The 19,237-nt window shown below is 40.7% G+C and overlaps 1 protein-coding gene across 1 annotated transcript in view; it reads right to left on the reverse strand.

The window, feature by feature from the left end:
• The window catches only part of LOC132977958 (CD81 protein-like), a 34,713-nt gene extending 17,491 nt beyond the window's left edge, over window positions 1–17,222 (reverse strand). Inside the window, exons 1-2 of the mRNA XM_061042901.1 lie at window positions 17,016–17,222; window positions 4,100–4,214 (exon numbers count right to left, since the gene is read on the reverse strand). Of these exons, the coding sequence (XP_060898884.1) occupies window positions 4,100–4,214; window positions 17,016–17,081 (181 nt within the window). The 5' untranslated portion in view covers window positions 17,082–17,222. The remainder of the gene's footprint in view (window positions 1–4,099; window positions 4,215–17,015) is intronic.
• Between the last annotated feature and the right edge of the window lie 2,015 nt (window positions 17,223–19,237).

Here is a 19,237-nt window from a genome sequence, read left to right on the forward strand (position 1 = left end):
TTGTCACCGTCGGTGCTGCAGCTGACATATAACGTCTAAAACGGTCATACACGTCACAAGAAAAAAATCTCAGCAACAAATGTATTTAAGGGAAGAATCAAGAGTAATTATAGTTAGATCTAAGGTGAACTGACGATGACAAAGTGAGATAATAAGCCTTAAACAGTGTATTCACACCTGGTGATGTTTCTTCTTTTTGCTGCAGCTGTGTGATGTTAGTCTGTAGTAGCCTTTGTGTTTATCTTCATATTTTTTGACAGGCTATAGTTTTCTCAGAGTCTGTTATGTATGACGATCTGCTGGCAGCAGACATGCTCATGATTGTGATGGTTATATGAAGCTAACTCCGCCCCTTTCCTGCAGAAACTCTGTGTTGACTTGTTGAGTTGATAACCAGCTTTATGTACTCGTTTAGTGTGGTCTCTTAAATCAGTGTTAGAGAAGCCAGATAATTGAAAGATAGCCTGGCTGTGTTACACTCACTTCTTAGTATTAGACCCGTGATCTTACAGGGCTGTTCATGGAAAACTCATTTAAACCTCAGAATGTAATAAACCAAAAGATTTATTAGCAGCTTGTGCTGTATTGGAACAAACATGCTTCTTCAAGTTTAAAAAAAGCGACTGAGGATTGGTGTGATTTGGTTGTACTCACACTGACTCATTGTGTCCTCTCCTTCTAACCACCATGCTGTTGACAGAATCTTATTTCAGCATTAAAGCTGTAATGGCTTCGTTAAAAAATAAGGAAGTGACTGTTGAGGTAACTACAGGGCAACGTGAAAACCAAAAAAACAAGAAGTGAGACGTCACTATGAAGGATCTTTTCCTTTGAAAAAGTTTTGCAGTAAAACATGACTGAGCTGATTATCGATTGACGCAAGTGGAAAAACTTTAAAAGGTCGACCACGGCGTTTATCTCAAACTGGGCCGTGATGGGAAGTGTTTGAGTGGGTTGAGGGGTGAGAGAAAGGAGCAGATGTAGAGGTCAGAGCTGAAAAAGTTCCTGGAAGGAGGAGGGGGAGGAGAAGAAGTGGAGGGAGGGGAGGGGAGGAAAATAAGGGTGAGTGAGTGAGACAGTACGACTGGAACACTAACCACAACCAGATGGGGAAGTGAGGGGGAGGGAGAGTGGAAAGAGCGCGAGCGGAGAGAAGGAGAGGGAAACTTTCACAGGGAGTGAAAGAGGAGGGGCGGGGACGCCAGAGAGGAGGAGGAGGAGGAGGAGGAGGGACGGTCAGTGAGGAATTCTTTCCTAAACCGACGAGGCTTTTTCTTCCTCATGTGGAATGGAGGGAGGTTTACGTAACGCAAGGATGCAATCATGGGCGGTTAGAGAAAGTAGTTCCTCTCTGACGGCTGAACGATCACAGATATGCTGCTCGCTTGCTCGCTCTCTCTCTCTCCTCTGTCTATTATTCTACATGTCCCTCTCTCCTCTCTCCTTTGTTGCTCCTCTTACTCTCGGGCAGATGACTCAGCGGTGACGGGGGTTTGTGTGGGGAGGTGACAGCAGATAACTTCATGTGGTTGTTGAGTCACATGATGAGCTGTGTGTCCTCTTTTAGTCCCAAAGATCCAGGACCCGCCTTGCTTCACACCACATTCATATTTTCATGCCCAGGTGATGGGGGGGTCTGCTCTGTACAACCTCTCCTGTACTCTTAAGTCAGCTGAAATATGAATCCTATTTTTTAAACCTAGGTTTTTTTATTCAACAATATCATTGATCACTACAAGTTGTTGTTGTCACAGACACGCTCAGATTGTTTTTCTAAGAGTAGGCCAAGCCAACACTGAGTTTTTGTGGCCGGTTATGACCCCAATTATGAGCCACATGACTGATGTTGAAGTCGAGCTGAATTCCAGCCATATTGCGCGTCGTTTGCCATGTAGTGTACAGAGAGGCGCTGCGGTCACAGCCGAGGAGCTGTCACGGGCCAGTAGGATGAATTTCTGCTTATTTGAAATTTTGGTTGCACCTGTGTGCATAATGTCAGACAGCGTTCTAAATCACCATGGCAACCACAGATATGCCTGTTTGATGGGTCTACGCCCTCCTATCACCGAAGATGATAAACGAGAGAATCGCTGGCAGGGAATACCTGCAGAATCCAGCTGACGGGGAATCTTATTATTGAGCTGCTAGTTACCTTTGTTGGTTAAGCTAAAGAATGTGTGTGTGTGTGTGTGTGTGTGTATGTATTTAAGCTGTGTGTATGAGACTGAAATACATAGATCTGTCTTTTACTTCTGTCTGTGGGAGTTTTCAAATGAAACTTTATTGATATTTGGTTCAGATTGAACTCTTACAGTGTGAGCTCTCAGGAGGAGGATAAACATATTAACCACAAACTATTTGGAACATGTTTCTACATCTCAGATTTGTTTTGAAGCGTATGTAGAATCAGCTAAATGTATTAAACGACTGGTAGTTTTGACACACTTTGATCATTTATTATGCCTGATTGAATTCCAAAGTGTTTAAGCTGCTCAGAATAGGTTCTATAGATGTGAAGTATTTGAAGCTACTCTGAATGAACTTACAACCAGAGTGTGACCAGAGGGGGGGGGGCATGGGCCCCCCTTGAAGTTTCATTAGCCAACCAAGGTGCCACCCCAAAATCCTAAACCATGACTGGCTATTTAGCTTGACAGAGGCGGGACTTAAGTAAAAAATAAACTACTCTGGTGGTGTTGCAAGGAGTAGTTTTCTTTCAATGTTGCATATTTTCTCACGTTAGTACTTTAAATGGTGAAAAGATATTTTGCACATCTATTTCACACGATGGGTGCGTAGTAAAGGTCCATAAAAATGTACATGCAAACTCATAGACACTGTCTGACTTACAACCAACTAAGTACAAATAAGATAGCATGCATTTTTTACGTACTTTAAATTGTAACTTTGGATATCTTCTTTTTGAGTCCTTAAGAAGTAAGCTTAAAGATGTATATGCTGCCATTCTCTTCACTTAAAAGTCAACATGATAAGTGGAGACAGACATTTTTGCATATTTCTTTTTGTGCGCGCACATGAATGCCACCTCTTTACAAGCCAGTCCATCCCAGTCCAAAAAAGCCTGCACACGCCCCTGCATCAAAATAAGCAGTATTCTAAATAAAAACTCAGTGGATGAGTCATTATTCTGCAGAAATCAAAGGGTTAACAAACAAGAGGAAACACAGCCAACAGCAGAAGTGTCCTCTGTAATAACCATTATCATAAGAAAGAAAGAATAATTAACTATTAATAAGGTCTTCAAAAGTCACCTTTTTCCTTTTAACTCATCAATAATAAATGTAACATCCATACACTGAACAGCTTACTGTCTGTTCATTGTTAACTGTGAGTCTTCAGGGTGATCCCATCACCATAAAGAGTCAGACGTCAATACATGTTTCAACATCCACTCTGCTCTTCACACACATTATCTCTGTGCCACTGAAGTTCTTAAAGAAACACAATGAAACCACACTGTGTTCTGAAACTGACAGCTCAATATTTTAGAGATTGAAATACTTATACCATGTGTTTCAAAATGATACTTTCTGTTTTATTTAAATGATCAAAGGTATGAAAACACAAAAACACAGAGAGAGAGAGAGAGCACTGTCTAGATTGCACAAATACAATGGCAACCTTTTGTACGGAAACATTGTCAATGTTTGTGCAATTAAGCATGCAGGTGTTTGCCTGCAATGTTTGATAATTAACAACAACATCTCATTAATTACTGCGAGGGCATCAACATTTCAAAAGTGCCTGCTTTCATGTGTGTGCAATAGTTGAAAGGCAGCTGCTCACAACACTCGGATTGTACAAATTGTAGCTCAGAGTTTCTCTCATAAAGTAGTGTAGAAAGCGTTTTTAGAAACTACCAGTTCCCAGACAAAATCTGGGCAAAAATGAACATTTAAAGAAAGCGCAATCACTGGAGGAGTGCAGAAAAGATAAGGTAGCTCTTCTCTGGAATTAAAGGTATTGTTCCTGGGCCGGTGGTTAAGGGTGGGGCCAGTGGTCAGATTAACTTAATGTCGACCCCTGTTCTAGTGTCCATAGGTGAGAGACAGACAGGTGTTACAGGTGAGACACTTACTGATGTAGAAGGTGCTGGGGGCTTGGGCTCCATCAAAGTTCAGCTCCAGCAGGTTGCTGGTCTTTGGGTCGTGTCTCAGCCACAGGGCCACGCCCAGGATCACACCTCCTGCAAGCTGCAACAAACACACAACACATACACACACACAGGTCAGTCACCACAGTATGACCTACATCTGCTTTATGTCCTGTTTGTTTTCATCATTTCATAATTCACCTTCTACTACCTGTAGCTTATGTTGGCATGATTTCAGAACAGAAGCCAAGTCTATTCACGCTATGTTTCACACAAGACAATAGATATCATTTGTGAAAATTCACTTTGGTTAGACACATCCTGTAAATAGTCAACCTTTCGTAACATCAGAAAACCAAACCCTATCCTGTCTGTTTTCATATCATTACGTGCACTCTCTCTTAGCTGAACTTTCCTGCTGCTTCCAGCTACCCAGTTTGATGACCTGTTAGCTTGGATCAGACTTGACTGCTCATCCATAAACTACTCTTCAGGATGCTGTAATAACGACATCATGTTGCAGGTTGTTCAGAAGTCGGAGTTCAAGATTTGTCAAGATGAGACATGCAAACAACTTTACAATATGTTTTTTGGGATGGAGTTTTTGATCCAATGTTTTAGATTCAAAGTCAGGATGTCAAAAGTATCTCAACGCCTCAAGAATTTGACTCAAAACTACTGTTTGAGTTTTAATTTTTTAATCTTAATGTGCCATCTTAAGCCATTGAATCAGGCTCCAATATGTTTTTTTTTTGTAAAAATTTTCAAACAAAAGACAATAGATGAACATCTCTGACATCAAATGGGATTTCCCTTTCTGGAAGTTCTCTGAACAATCAACAAATCCAAATAACACCCACCCAACAATGTTCTCCTCAAACAATATCCCCCTATATTTATCACCTAAAGACGACTAAACGTGTGTTTTACACATCAGTAGAGGCAGGAACAGAAAAAAAGAAAACAGGGAAGAAGAAAAGGTCAACAATCATTTGACAGATCAAGAAATCTAAGACTTATTTAGTATTTCATTATAATTCACATGACTCTTAATCACAGCAGTACATACAGCAACAGTATGGCAGCTGTCAGTAGCGATTCCTGCTTCCTTATGAAGCAGTAGTTGACTTAACATGAGGTGTTTCCATGGCAACATACAACATGTCGTGTCTGTCTTGGCAGCTCTATCATGGCGGCGGCAACAACAAGACACGCCTCGTTACAACTATAACATTACAGATTTTATCTGGCATAGATACTGTTGGAAATATTTGAGGTAACATAAGAAAATACATAACATAAGTTTTGTCTATTTTTTAAATTCATTTATATGTTTTTATGTAAATATTCTACATATTGTACGTTTAAATCTAAAGTGATGAGGAGTCATTTTCCACTGGATCCCAATGTTTTCATGTTTTCTTCCTCATTACTTTGCAGCCTGAAAGCTACTTTTTCCAACCGGATTATTTCCATTGCTTCAGTGATCCATTCTTTAGGAGTCGGTGCATTAAACTCAACAATCAGGCATAATTACTGTTTTTGTGACCATCCCTAGTGGTCTGGTTATTCTTTGAAGATAAACCACTAAAGCTAATCACATACCGTAAAATCCGGAATATAACTCGCACCGGTGTATAAGACGCACCCTGTTTTGAAGGTCTCTTTGAGAGAAAAAAAACGTTAAACTGTTTTCCTGCGTGAGGATTTATATTGTGTTCAGCGATGTCTACAACGTGCAGTTTCTGTACAGCTGTGTCGCTGTTCTAGTTCTGTCTGTTTTCACGTTCGGGAGTTTGCACTCCTACTAGCAACAGTACGGTAGTTGAGCTCTCTGCCTGCAGGGAAAGTTGTGAGGCACAGACTCCTAGCTTGCAAGTCGCGCTGCCCAACTCCGCTGGTCACTCTTTAACTTTAATATAGGACTCTTTCAATCAAAAGAGCACTCCACAAGGTTTATTTACAGAACAATATACCACTGTTTTCTGTAAATGCATGATTATGACCTCGTGAGGGAGAAAAGATGTGGAAAAAGTTGCGCAGCCAGCCTGGTCTGTGTCGCCGTCTTTCCCAGCACAGCGTGCACTCGGCTTTCAATACACAATGAATGGGGATGGGTTTTAATCACGTCAGGTCACACTGATAGTGGCTGCTGCACCCGCGGTAATGACGGCGCGTGTTTCAGTATTTTATGCTGGTATATTGGTCGCACCGGTGTATAAGACGCAGCCAACTTTTAACACGAAAAAATAGGTACTAAAAGTGCGTCCAGATTTTACGGTAGTAGTCGTAGTAAACATGTTTGTGGAGTGAGTGGAATAACTTAGTCAGTACGGGTCATCACTTGTTTGTGATCCCAGACCAAATCTTTCACTTTGCAGCAGTCCCACAGCAGATGAAGTGGAATTCCTTCATCAGAACTACATTTAATACAATTACTATCAGCCCTAATGCCCATTTGACACAGTAGTGTTGGGGTATTGTATATTCTGTTATGAATCTTAAATTGCCTTAGCTTGTTATTTTACATTGGAACATTTGCCTTGAGTTATTCCATGAATCATTACGTGAAATATCATCACATCATTTCTTGTTAGAGTTGAGAATTTGAACTTGTGTAAATGTATTTTTGGGTTGACTTTCAATATAGCGTCTGAAATAACGCCACACAGAAGTTTCACTTTGCGCCTTAATGTTACAGATAGAGCACATCCGTCTTGTCCTAGTCATTGCAAAGTCAGCCTCAGCTCAGCTGAAATGGCAAAATCTTCCACTGAAGGAAAAGTTACACATTTTGGAAAATATGTTCATTTGTTTTCCTGGCTGAAGTTTGATGATCAGCATCTGCAGCTGGCGAACGTAGCTCGGCCCAAATACTGGAGTCTGAGGGACACAGCTCAGATTAAACTGCAGATTACTGATTTACATGTGCGTTGTATCATATGTCAGATAGCAGGACTAAACCTGTCAGTGTTCACACTCTGTATGCACAGCGCTCAGTTCTCTGTGCGCTCAGCTGAACTTGTAAAATAATATAAGACAGAGTTCTCTTGTTATTGCAAATAAAAAAGTAAGTCTTTTTCACATCATGCAGAAAAAAATTTGTAGACAAAAGCCATGATGCAGCTTTTACGTGGTATTTTGTCATGTATCTATATCGTTTTAGTTTCACTTTACTTTAGACCTACATTCACACCTTTCAACGGCAAACGCTTTTTTTTTTTTTTTGCTAAGTGAGGGAGGTGTTGCGAGCACATTTTGTCACCTTCAGACAACCTGGTACAGTGTTTCATGTTCAGTCAGTATTCATTCAGTCCAGGTGTTTTTGGGTATGTTGAGTTAAATATTAGAGTTATTTTTATTATTTGAGGGCAACATGTTACACAGCTAACACATGAGAAAGCCTTTGTGTTCTAACATCCTCTGCTGCTCAGCTTCCCTGGGGGAAACCCTGTGACACACTGCACTGTGGAACCGTGTTAATCTGCCTGTTTTTCATTCACAGTAGCCTTCCTCAGCCCTTCGTTTAGTCCACTCCAGGACAAAGAAATGCTAAATATATCCACAGTTCCCATAAACCTGAGCAGACACACAGGAACCTACTTCACCCTTCGCAGCAGAAGTTAAATAAACGTCGGATGGCAGAAAAATACCGTGCTTTTAAACAGAAAGAAGAAAAAATCCACAGCCCTGTTTGAGTCACACCTGACACCTCTACCGTCCTCCACACTTCAATCTGTTTGCTCCGTCTGTGTGGCCGAAAACATACTGGACCTAAACACAACAGAATGAGAACTAATCAAACTATATTTATGGGATAAAACGTGTTTTATGAAATAATGAATGTCCAGTATGAACGAGGCAGGTGTGACGACAAATAAGTTAGACTTTTGAATTTTTACTTTTGAATTTCAAGAGACGAGTCTGAAAATAAAGAATGTTTTATTTTGTTTTTTAATCACAACATTTCTAACTTATTCAAGATGCTTACAAACTATTGTCTACTACTAAATCATATGATTAGCCCATAAATCACTCAATGGTTCAGCTCCTGAGTACATTTCTGACCTGCTCACATATTACAACCCGACCCGGACCCTCAGGTCATCAGGTGGAGGTCTTTTAGCCATACCCACAATTAGATCAAAGTCCGGAGAGGGGGCCTTTAGTTACTGTGGTCATTCTCTGTGGAACAAACTAGGTGCTGACCTGAGGTCCATCACAACCTTATTTTAAACATTTACATTGTTACAGTTGTACTTTTACAGGGGTCTAACGACTCACAGAGGTCACAGTTCGGTTTGTACCTCAGTTCTGGGATCACCGTTTCGGTAAAAGTCCAGGTGAATTTATATTTCTAGGTTTCTCTAATATATCATGAACTGGCAGTAGAGATAGTAAGTGTTTTCTATCTAGTGTTAGAACTTCAATAAAATACATGCCTTTAGGAGCGATGTAACATATTAATGATTCATGAAGTGTGCGGTCACATAGTTGTGCTCAATAACTGCTTGTGTTTGTCGATAAGTAACCACAGACTGGTTTATGTGAGCAGGGGATGAATATGAGCTGATAGCCTCTAAGCCTCAGGAATCTTGACTTGAAGTATTAACAATGAATATGTCATATCAAAATGTAATGTATCATTAAGCATCCATGACAATCAGAGTGAAAATAAACATTTGTTACTGTTAGAAAACTTTGTCAAAAACAGCTTATTTTGCTAGTCTTAGACCATTTCTCAGGACCGTGTGGGCGTGGCAGCTTACTTTCTGATTGACACATGTCAATGTGTCGGCCTGCTCTGCCTCAATCTGTCGCTCTCAGCTTTAGTCGTATCCTCATTCTCTGCGTCATCTGTTAGTTCTGTTCATGTGAGAGACTGCCATGCTGCTGTTGCTTCAGACTGTACTAGTCGATGCACTTAAAATCAAAAGTGAACCACACAAAAAAAAGAAACTCATGTTCCAATGTGATTGTTCACTTTGAACTACAGTAATGATGACTAATCGAATATTTGTAAATCATGACCCAACCCTGAATAAATATCCAAAACTAGCCACAAGCTTAAAAAAAAAAAAGAATCCTTCAGATCTTCAGTCCTTTTTTTAAACGATCATGAAAACAAGATACTCGTGATTAAACGATTACTGTGCCGCGTTGTCTCTTTTGTCCACAGGTTTTATCACGTGTGCTAAAAGTTTCAAAGAGTTTGTTGTTATATTTTGGACACAAGAGTACAATACCACTACCTTAAACATTTTGGTAATTTATTTGTATCTATTCATTTAATAACGAGTAATGAAGTTCAATAAATGAATGAGATCCAGATGTTGTCAAATCAATGAATAAATCTGCAATATAAATGTAATTAAACATACTTTTACACAAGAGGATATGTGAGGATAAAACGGACAACACCACAGGAGGAAACAATTGATTGAACTTCCCAAACAAGTGTTAGTGGACCCTCAGCAAGCACCAGGACTGTAAGTGTGACTCCCCAGCAGCAAACTGTCATCTCAGCGTTTTCCAGCACCGTGCACTGTGCTCATGATTGAGAAATGTTCCTCTGTTCAAGTATAGGTTGTCGTGTTCTGACGATAAAGGTTAAACCACAATTAACCATCCGGTTTCTTCAACTTTATACTGAGGAGCAAAAATCTGCCTTTACATTTGAAAGAAATAATGATTTGACGTTTATCTTGAAATTGTGATGATTACATATCGACTGATATGATGTTTTTTATTGTGATAAAAAAAAAAATCATATCGCCCAGCCTTAATAGTGATTATTATTAATGATTATGATTTTTGACATAATCAAGCAGCCCTGGAGAGCACTGTCTTTAAACAAGATTTTATCCAACTAGGACTTCTATTTTAGTGATTATTGTATCTAAACAGGTATTAAACTGTTTGATTTTACTAAAATGGTATTCTGGTATCATGACAACCCTTATGTTGACATTGTACACACCGTTTCTTTTAAATTAACTGTTTGAATTTCACATTTTCCTATCTAAATGGTTTCTATGTGGCCCAGAGACGTTTATTTATTAAACTAACTAACAGCCCAACCTCCTCCTCCCCTCCCCTCGTCGTCTCACTGAGGTTCATTCCTGAGCTCAGTCCAGCTGCTGCCCGGCAACCAGATCAACACCACAACTGGAGAGAGAGCTGAAACTCTAAACACTCTCTCTCACACACACACACACTCTCACACACACACACACACACACACACACACACACACACACACACACACACACACACACACACACACACACACACACACACACACACACACACACACACACACACACACACACACACACACACACACACACACACACAGCGACCACGTGAAGTGCTGAGATGAGTCACTGAAGGTTAACTCTGATTTAAACTCCTTTATGAGACGTTTCATTTTTATGTGTGTGCAGAGGGAACACAGATTAAAACACAGGACTTCACCACAGGATGCATCATGTATACATCTAAAAAGTATAATATGATATAAAAAATATATAGGCTATTACATTGGAAGCATTTTCAACACTTTTACAACAATTTTAGAGGATCCCTGAATCTTTCTTTGAATTTGTTGGGAGATTTTTAAAAAGACTATCAGCTGGTTCATGAGAGTTAAGCTGTTAAAAATAATATTTGTAGTTTAACTATTCCTGCTAAACTCAGTCAGCAAGACATATTCAGACTAGAGCTCGACCGATTAATCAGCCAACCGATAATAAGAGCCGATATTAGCATATCAAGTGACTATCAGTATCTGCTTATCTTATCTCCATTATGCGTCAATATTACTTGATTTATTCACCAGTCAAATAGCACTTCATTCAAGTGTTATTGTATTACACTAGCAGTTATCTTCCTGGCTGTGACCAGCAGAGTGTGTTATGGATTTACAACAAACATTATCACTCACCACAGTTTCACACAGTGATGCACGTACATGCCCACTTACTTTCCAGTTGAGTGACCACCTTGTCTTTATTATATGTGTTTGATATCTGCATTTGAGAGATCAACGCAAAACATTTTGTACATCTATTAGAGGTAGGGAAAAAAATAGATTCAGATTTCTTTCTGGGCTAATCAGTCACTCCCTGCTAAGTGCTAAAGTTAGCTCTTTAACTCAGTAGAATGCCAAATGGAGCAACAAGAAAGTCAGCCTGTCACACAGATGACTGGAGTAGATCCTGAAGTATTCATAAATAGACTTGATCATGGATCAATGAAGCCAGAATCGATCTGAGTCGAAAATCGAATCGTGAGACACCCAAAGATTCCCAGCCCTAACATCTATATCTATCTATCTCTACGGATAGAAGATATATCAAAGAAAGCTATCTGCCGATATATCAGTATCAGATTTTGTCTCTTCCTAATATCAATATCGGTCTGGCCCTAATTCAAACTTGTTCAGCAGGTCATACACTTTAAAGATTTGTTTACAGTGTAGAGACATAAATATTGATGGATTCATTGAGAAGATCTGAACAATGTGATGATGACTTATATGACATTAAGATGCATTTAGTGAAAAATGTGTCATAGAAGACATGTAGAAGAAATAGCACCTAAAATAAATGATTAAATTCAACTGATTCCCGAGTCTAGTGGTCGACTTTTAGAGGGCAGTCTTAATTTAAACATACTTGGTTCAGGTTTTAAAATGAAGAAACAAGCAGAAAATGTTCATTTGGCCTTAAGAGTGGCTGCAGCCGAGCAACCTTTCCATCACCTCGAATCAAAACACTTAGTGGTAAAATGAGCTGAACTATGTAGCATTGGGGTGGGAGAATACAGTAGCTCTGCACATCTGAAATAACTTATTCTAACATTTTCCAAACACTGTCAGCATTGGGACAACAGCATAAATTCTATCGCTGCATTCGAGGCACCAGAAAAAAAAACCCAGTGAAGTGCCAGACGAACATTAGATCTTCAAGTTGGAGAGTTTATCTCTCGGGTTTTCCAGAACACTGATGGGAAGTGATGATTTTAGCATCTACTTTTATTAGTAGCCAGCGAATCATGACACCAAAAATAGCTTTACACAGCCACGACCCCCCCCCCCACACACACACACACACACACACACACACACACACACACATAGACAGGTGTTTTAACATGTTTTCACTTTCACTCTCAGGGCCTAATGATCTGCTCCCTCTATCTACTAGACGGCCTATTTGTGATTTATTTGCACATGTTTAGTGGGTGCAAAAGCCACGCAATAGAGTTTGGTGTCGAAGGATTTAACAATCATTGACTAGCTGACAGATAATTTGATGTTAATGTTTGCTGGTAAGTCCAAGTGTTAACTCGGGCCCTGACCCAGATTCTGTATAAAAGACAGAGGGCAGAATGAGGCTCTGTTGGCTGCTCTGACGCTCTCTGCTCTGGTGATAACTATCTGTGAAGTTGGCTACATCGCTTAAGAATCAGTACAGCAGTCCGACCTGTTGATCGTGATCTTTTTGGCTGACAGCCTGCAGAAGAACTGTTCGGGGTGTCTGACAGAGCAGATCCAGGCTGCTACGCCAAACTCTGCTCTCCCTTTTTATAACGGTTGTTAAAAATGTTCAATACTTCGATACCTTTCAACACCACCTTTTAAAATGAAAACAAATCTCTGTGAGATCGACAGAATCAACAAGTCCTGAGACTTTCACAAAGAGTTCAGATCTTCCATCAAAGCTGCTCAAAGAGAAACAAAGGGAGCACGGTGGTCCACTCTACTGATGTCTCTGAAGTCCTTTTGGTGTTTCATAAAGACGCAAAAGTTACATTTATGTCTCGTACAAACAGACAGAGAGCAGAGGGGGTGACAATGTCTGTGTGCAGTGTGCACGAGTTTGTCTGCACAATTATCAAATATTGGGTGGTATGGACTTATTTTAAATGATGTGGTATTATAACAGTTATCCAATTGTCTGCTTTAAATGGAACTGTATTAAAGTATAACATTCAGGTATTGTGTCACCTTCTGTGCATCCATGGTAGGATTTGTGTTCTGTGGTTATGTTTAGAGTCTTTTGTATTGTTGTTCCTGTAGTAATAACAAGTGCATTAATCCAACTTTCTAATAAAGGACAAAATTAGCATAGTTACCATTACTTCTAATGTAAGTTCTAAATAATTACCATCCTAGCTTTCAGTCAGGTGACCGACACGGACGCTTGGAGGGCAAAAAAAAGCTTAAGAAAGTAATGGCCACCACTGCACACTCTGTCTCCAAGTGAACTTCACTTTGATGATGTTTTCTTCTAACTAGTAAAGAATCATTTCCCTTACACCGCTACCAGGATTAAAGTCTACAAAGTTATGGACAGCTTTATGTATTTTCAAAGTTGCTGGTTCAGTTCTTCATAATCAATGCATAGGTGAGCGCTAATTAGCTAACATGAGCTAGTTAACGTAACCCAACGATAGTATCAGGATCACTGTCAGCTGCCTCTTTCAGTCGGTGTTCTTCTGGGACAGACATTTTAGTTAAAAAGGTTGTGAAATTTTACTCAAGTTAACACAATATTTAATGGCAGGAGGAGCAGGAGACTGAGACACTGTCTAAATTGCGCAAAAACATTGGCAATGTTACAGCAATGTCTTTGTGCAATCTGGACAGTGCTCTCTATCTTCAGCTCGTGGCACTTTAAAACAAGTAGTATTGAAAATATCTTATTTTTTGACCACCTCAGATAGCTCTTCAATGGTTTAGATTAGAGCTTCATAAAAATGTTAAGCTGCCCATATTCACTGACTGATAATGTTTTTAGTCTGAGTTGACACAGACATCGTGTATCACCACCTGTTGCTCATTCAGCATTTGTTGTCACACATTCCTCTGTAAGAAAATGGTGTAAACACACGTTTACTGCAGCTGTGTGTCCGCAGACAGAGGGAGGACGTCCTGCTGGCTGACACACAGTGTGGGCATGTTGGCCTTCAGCAGACTGTTGGTAAAATAAAGAAAGTGGCTGTGTGTTTTAAACACTGATTATAACCACTCTCAGCCTGAGATCAGCTGCAGCCCTCCCTGGCTGCAGAGTCTATTTCTGCCCGTTGCTCAGAGCACAGGGGGTTACAGAATGCTGGGCATGCTGGAGGAGGGGGTATGGGTGGCAAGGCGTTGTCTGCAGTCCCCCACCCTTCCTCCACCCTCCCTCCCTCCCTCCCAGTGTCCGGTGTGATTTATGGAAACAGGAGGTCTCATTTTAAAGCTCTAGCCCCCTCAGCCTGCTGCTTGCTGACCGCACAGAGCAGCCGCTGCGTCTCTCTGAGATGGACTGACCTCTTCTCTTCTCACAGATCTTTCGAGAAACACTCACGGTCACACTAAGTGGTTAAAAAGTGGGCGGGGTAAGAGGGATGCTGTAATGCACTAACAATCACATTAAAGTCACTTTGCAGACACTGTGAACAATCACACCCTACATGAACTTGTTTCTCTGATTTGTTTCCGCCATCACAGGTCGTTAGAACATTGCCAAAATACCAGTTTTTTGTTTTTTTTAAACTTTGGTATAATTCTAGTTAAAATCAAATTCTATTGATAGCTGTTCAGATACCATGTTGCAAATTCAAAAGACCTATAGACAATCCTAGATTGGGTCATTTCTTTGTTATAATGTCAAACTCCTGCACACTGCCTTGTGCCTTCCATACACTGGAACATTGGTTCCAAACCTGGGGTCCGGGGCCCCCACTGGGGGGGTTGCCTGAGATCTTGGATGGGCGAGGCTCTATCTGCTATGATTTTGTCAAAATGAGATTTAAACAGAAATTTAAACATTACTGGGAAATGTGTTCAAAGAGATTTTGTTAAGAAAAAGTGTGAAGGCAGATCCTGATGGGTTTTGTCAATGAGAACTATTAAAATTGATGTTCATTTTTGAAAGCAATGTATCACTTTTTTTCGTTTGGGTCCTGGTGCAGGGTGGGGGGGGGGGGGGGTTTCAAGGAAAAAAAGGTTTGGAACATAGACTGTAAATGTATCAATGGACGGAGCCTGAGTGACGTCAGCTATCTGTCAGAGACAAAGTAACGTGTTTTTAGAATGTTTTTCACTTTATTCTCAGGTTTTAAGCTTTCAATCATGTCAGCTACGCGCCTAACTATGGATAGAAAGTATCGATCATAAAATCAGAATGGAGCCATTCTGCCAAACAATTCAGACCCCACACAGTCTGTGCCAGTGATGACAATAACTAATCCGACCCATTTTTGGTTTTTTTTGTACCAGGCTGTAAAAATGTTGCCACTTGGTTGGGAACCATCGCATTAGAAGACTTTTTAAAACTTTAAAAACGTGAATGACTTTGAAAGAGAAATCTCTGAAACTGGTTTCATATGACGCGTTAAGGAGCCCGACGTCGGCGGCCGCCATATTGGAAATGCTGTCTCAACAGCAGCCTCAGTCAGCCTATAGTGGCCGGCAAGTAACTGGAGCTGAGGCAGATCTAAGGCCTCCTGACAAACAACAACCAGTCTCCCTCTCAGTCAACTCAGCCACGCCCTTTATTATGAAAAACTGTTATCCTTTATATTTAGTCAAAACGGATGAATTATTTTTAAAAAACAGCCCTCTGCAATGTGTGAGGATAAAGAAATGAGCTATTTTAAACTAAATTGCACATGGCTTTAAACATGTTTATTTCTGCTGTAAAATTTAAATTTTAATATGGGACCAAATGGAGATTGACTCACTTTTGATGCCAGGCTCAAATTGAAACTGAAGTCAGTTTTTAGCACTTCCACATTGACGTCATTTTTAAACATTGGAGGTTGTTGCTTGTCAGAAACCAATGGATGACGTCACTGACAACACGTCCATGTGTAATGCAGTATATCCTACAGCTCCACCCTCTTGTTAAAAAAAGGCTCCAATAAAACAAAGATGGCCAAAGCCTAAAAGTGAAACTTAACATTTTTATAAAATGTAATTCACAAACAGATGTCACTGTCTCTGGGATATACCTTCATCAACCAATCAGGCAGCTAAGCTTCTTCAGCTCAGTTTCTATTTTTATAACTAAATATGGAGTGGTTGTTATGTTTTCTATTGAAGAGAATGACTCAGAGTGAAAAAGTTTGAAAGAATCAAAGAAAACAGACGACTGTGAGTAAAAACTAAAACATCCACAAATGTTTCCATGATCCATCACCCAACACTGGGCCTTGACTCACCAAATGGAAACCACCTTCCTTGGGTCCCCCCTCCACACACACACACACACACACACACACACACACACACACACACACACACACACACACACACACACTGGGTGGAAGATGTAATCCAAACAAAGCCGTTATCCAAAACCTAGCAGGCCAACCTCCACGTCTCAGACTACTAAACATTTCTCAAAGTTTTCATCAGGTAATCGATCTTCTCATTGGTGACCTAACCCTTATTTTAATTGTTAACCGCGCGCGCGCGTGTGTGTGTGTATATGTGTGTGTGTGTGTGTGTGTGTGTGTGTGTGTGTGTGTGTGGACTGTTCACTGCGGTGGTCGTCGTGGATTTTCGGTCACTTTTCACGTTGATTTAAAGACTCTGAGGTGTGTGTGTTGAGGTTAAATACATTAACCACACACGCCTTTCTCGACATGTTTTTGCTGAATCTCTCCTAGCGGTGAGAGCGCATGCGCGGTTATTCAGAAGTTATAACGGTTAACGTGTAAATGTCAGGTATGAACCGTCAGCTTAGCTATGTTTCATGTGTTCATTCATGTCGGACTGTTAAGGTAAACCAGGCTAAAACACACCAAACAAACCCCGCTACAGACAGAAGAGAGGCTGCACTGCGTGTACACACACACACACGTAAAAAAGACAAACACAGCGATTTAAAAACAAGCTGCTCACCCAGAAGATGAAGTTGAAGAAGAAGAGCATGTACTTGATGCATTTGGTGCAGCCTTCAACTCCCATGGTTGATCCGTGGGGGGGGGGGGGTCGAGATTCAGCGAGGATATCAGAGTAGACAGCGGGGGGAGAGTGGTAAGGACGGCGGGCTAACGGACTGGACCAACACTGTGGGGATCCTGACTTCAGCTCCGAGACACCAAGGCAACACCCAATCCCTCCTCCCTCATCTAACGGCGCACCGCAACTTCCGGTCGAGACCTTTCAAAGTAAATCACCGACGCCTCAAGATTTCTGGAGAGGAAATAATAAACAGTCTCTGTATTCTGAGGGTGAATTTAAAATGAACTAAAGATATTGCACCCTAATGTTAAGGATATGCACTCAGTGACAAAACCTCCCCATCACACAACATAGGCGGTTCTTGGCAGGGGCCAACAGGGGCCAGTGCCCCTGTAACACTGAGCTTGGTCCCCCCTCCAAAAGGAAGAGCCCCCCTCATAACACATACACTGTATTTGACTCAACAACCGGACTCACAATCTAGTATTAAATACTGTTACTGAAACAAATACAAATCATGGTATTTAATGATGTTTAAAGGTATATTATTTAGCATAATATATTTTTAAAGCGATCATCTTTGTTTAGTTTTCACCTGGGGTTCATTTTCCCCTCTGAGAAAACAACTGGCCCCAGTTTGGCCCCCTCAGTAAAAGTGGTCTGGAACCGCCACTGCACACACACACAGATTCATCTCCATTCGTAGACAGGGGTGTGTCCAGAGGGTCGGGGCATGGGCCCTCCATACAATCTTATCGGCCACCCAAGGACGCACGCATAAGTCCCAAAAGTCCTAACAGTTGCCCTATTCAAACTGCAATTTGTAGGAGTGATATTTACGCCCATATGATGTCTCGCCCTCAATCTGAACGTAGCAGATGGGGGGGAGGGAGGAAGGGTAATAACCGTGTTCGGTGGTAATAACAGAGGTGAGATGGTTTTAGCGTAGCCAGCGGGGGAGCGCAGCGCTGTGTGTGCGTGGATGTCTTACTGTGTAGAGCTCAGCAATGCTGAAACTCAATGTGAATTTAAAGACTGGGACACCAATATGCACAGTCGCGGAATCAGTAACAAAGACATGACTGCTGAGCTTAGCTATGGCACTTTTACAAAAAAAAAACATAGTCTGAAAAGGACTTATGATTGGCTGCTTGCCTAGTCAGAGGCATCACATTCTGTTTGTATTTTCATTATAAACAACTTACCAAGTTTTCAGGAAATGGAGTTTGCAATTGAACATGTAGGCCTACACAACAAACGAGCGGTTAAAGAGTGCACAACAATTGCACTGGCGCTCACCAGTTGCGGAATATAAATGTCATCATTCCTGCCAGCCCACTTTCCTGAATATTTCTCGTTTTGTTCACACATCGGCTCACCCTCATCTTTACATTGAAGTTTAAGAAGGTGCCTGCATGGCTGAAAAAACATTCAGGTAAAGTCAGGATGAAAAAAGTCGTCTGTTTGCGTTCACACATGCAAGTCAACCCCAATACATTTGGGAAATTTCAGTTTGCTTTTTTTTTGTAGGCCTATGTGTTAAAAAAGACAGTCTCGTGTCATCAAGTCAGAGCCAAGGTAAGGAGCCAAATTCATGTCTCGTCAAGAATCAGTGGCATTAGCCCCTTTTTGTGGATTGAGTCATATAACAAATAAATACCAGTACAGATATTAACGGTCTTATTGCTGATGGTCTTGTTTGCTTATGTAGTTCATAATAAGACACCAACAATAGAATTGAAAGTTTATTTATAAAGAACATTTCAATACAGGCAAGGTTAATGTGCATCGCATTAAAAACACAGGAATACAAGAATTAACAAGTTATTTCAACCTTAATATAATCACATCAAACACAAAAAAGCAAGAGTAAATATAAAAACCTAGAAAACATTTCTGCACATACAAAAACATGAAACAACACACACAAATTGTGATGGACCTCAGGTCAATGAGTTGTTCCAGAGAGAAGGATCACAGTAACTAATGGCCGACTCTCTGGACTTTGATCTAATTCTTTTTTTCTTTTTTAAGATTTATTTTGTGCCTTTAATGTAGCGATAGGACAGTGGATAGAGTTGGTAATCAGGGAGAGAGAGAATGGGGAAGGAAAGGAAAGGAGCCAAGGTCAGATTTGAACCTGCATGGGCTGCCCGCTT

Source organism: Labrus mixtus, chromosome 1, assembly GCF_963584025.1.
Source record: "Labrus mixtus chromosome 1, fLabMix1.1, whole genome shotgun sequence".
NCBI lineage: Eukaryota > Metazoa > Chordata > Actinopteri > Labriformes > Labridae > Labrus > Labrus mixtus.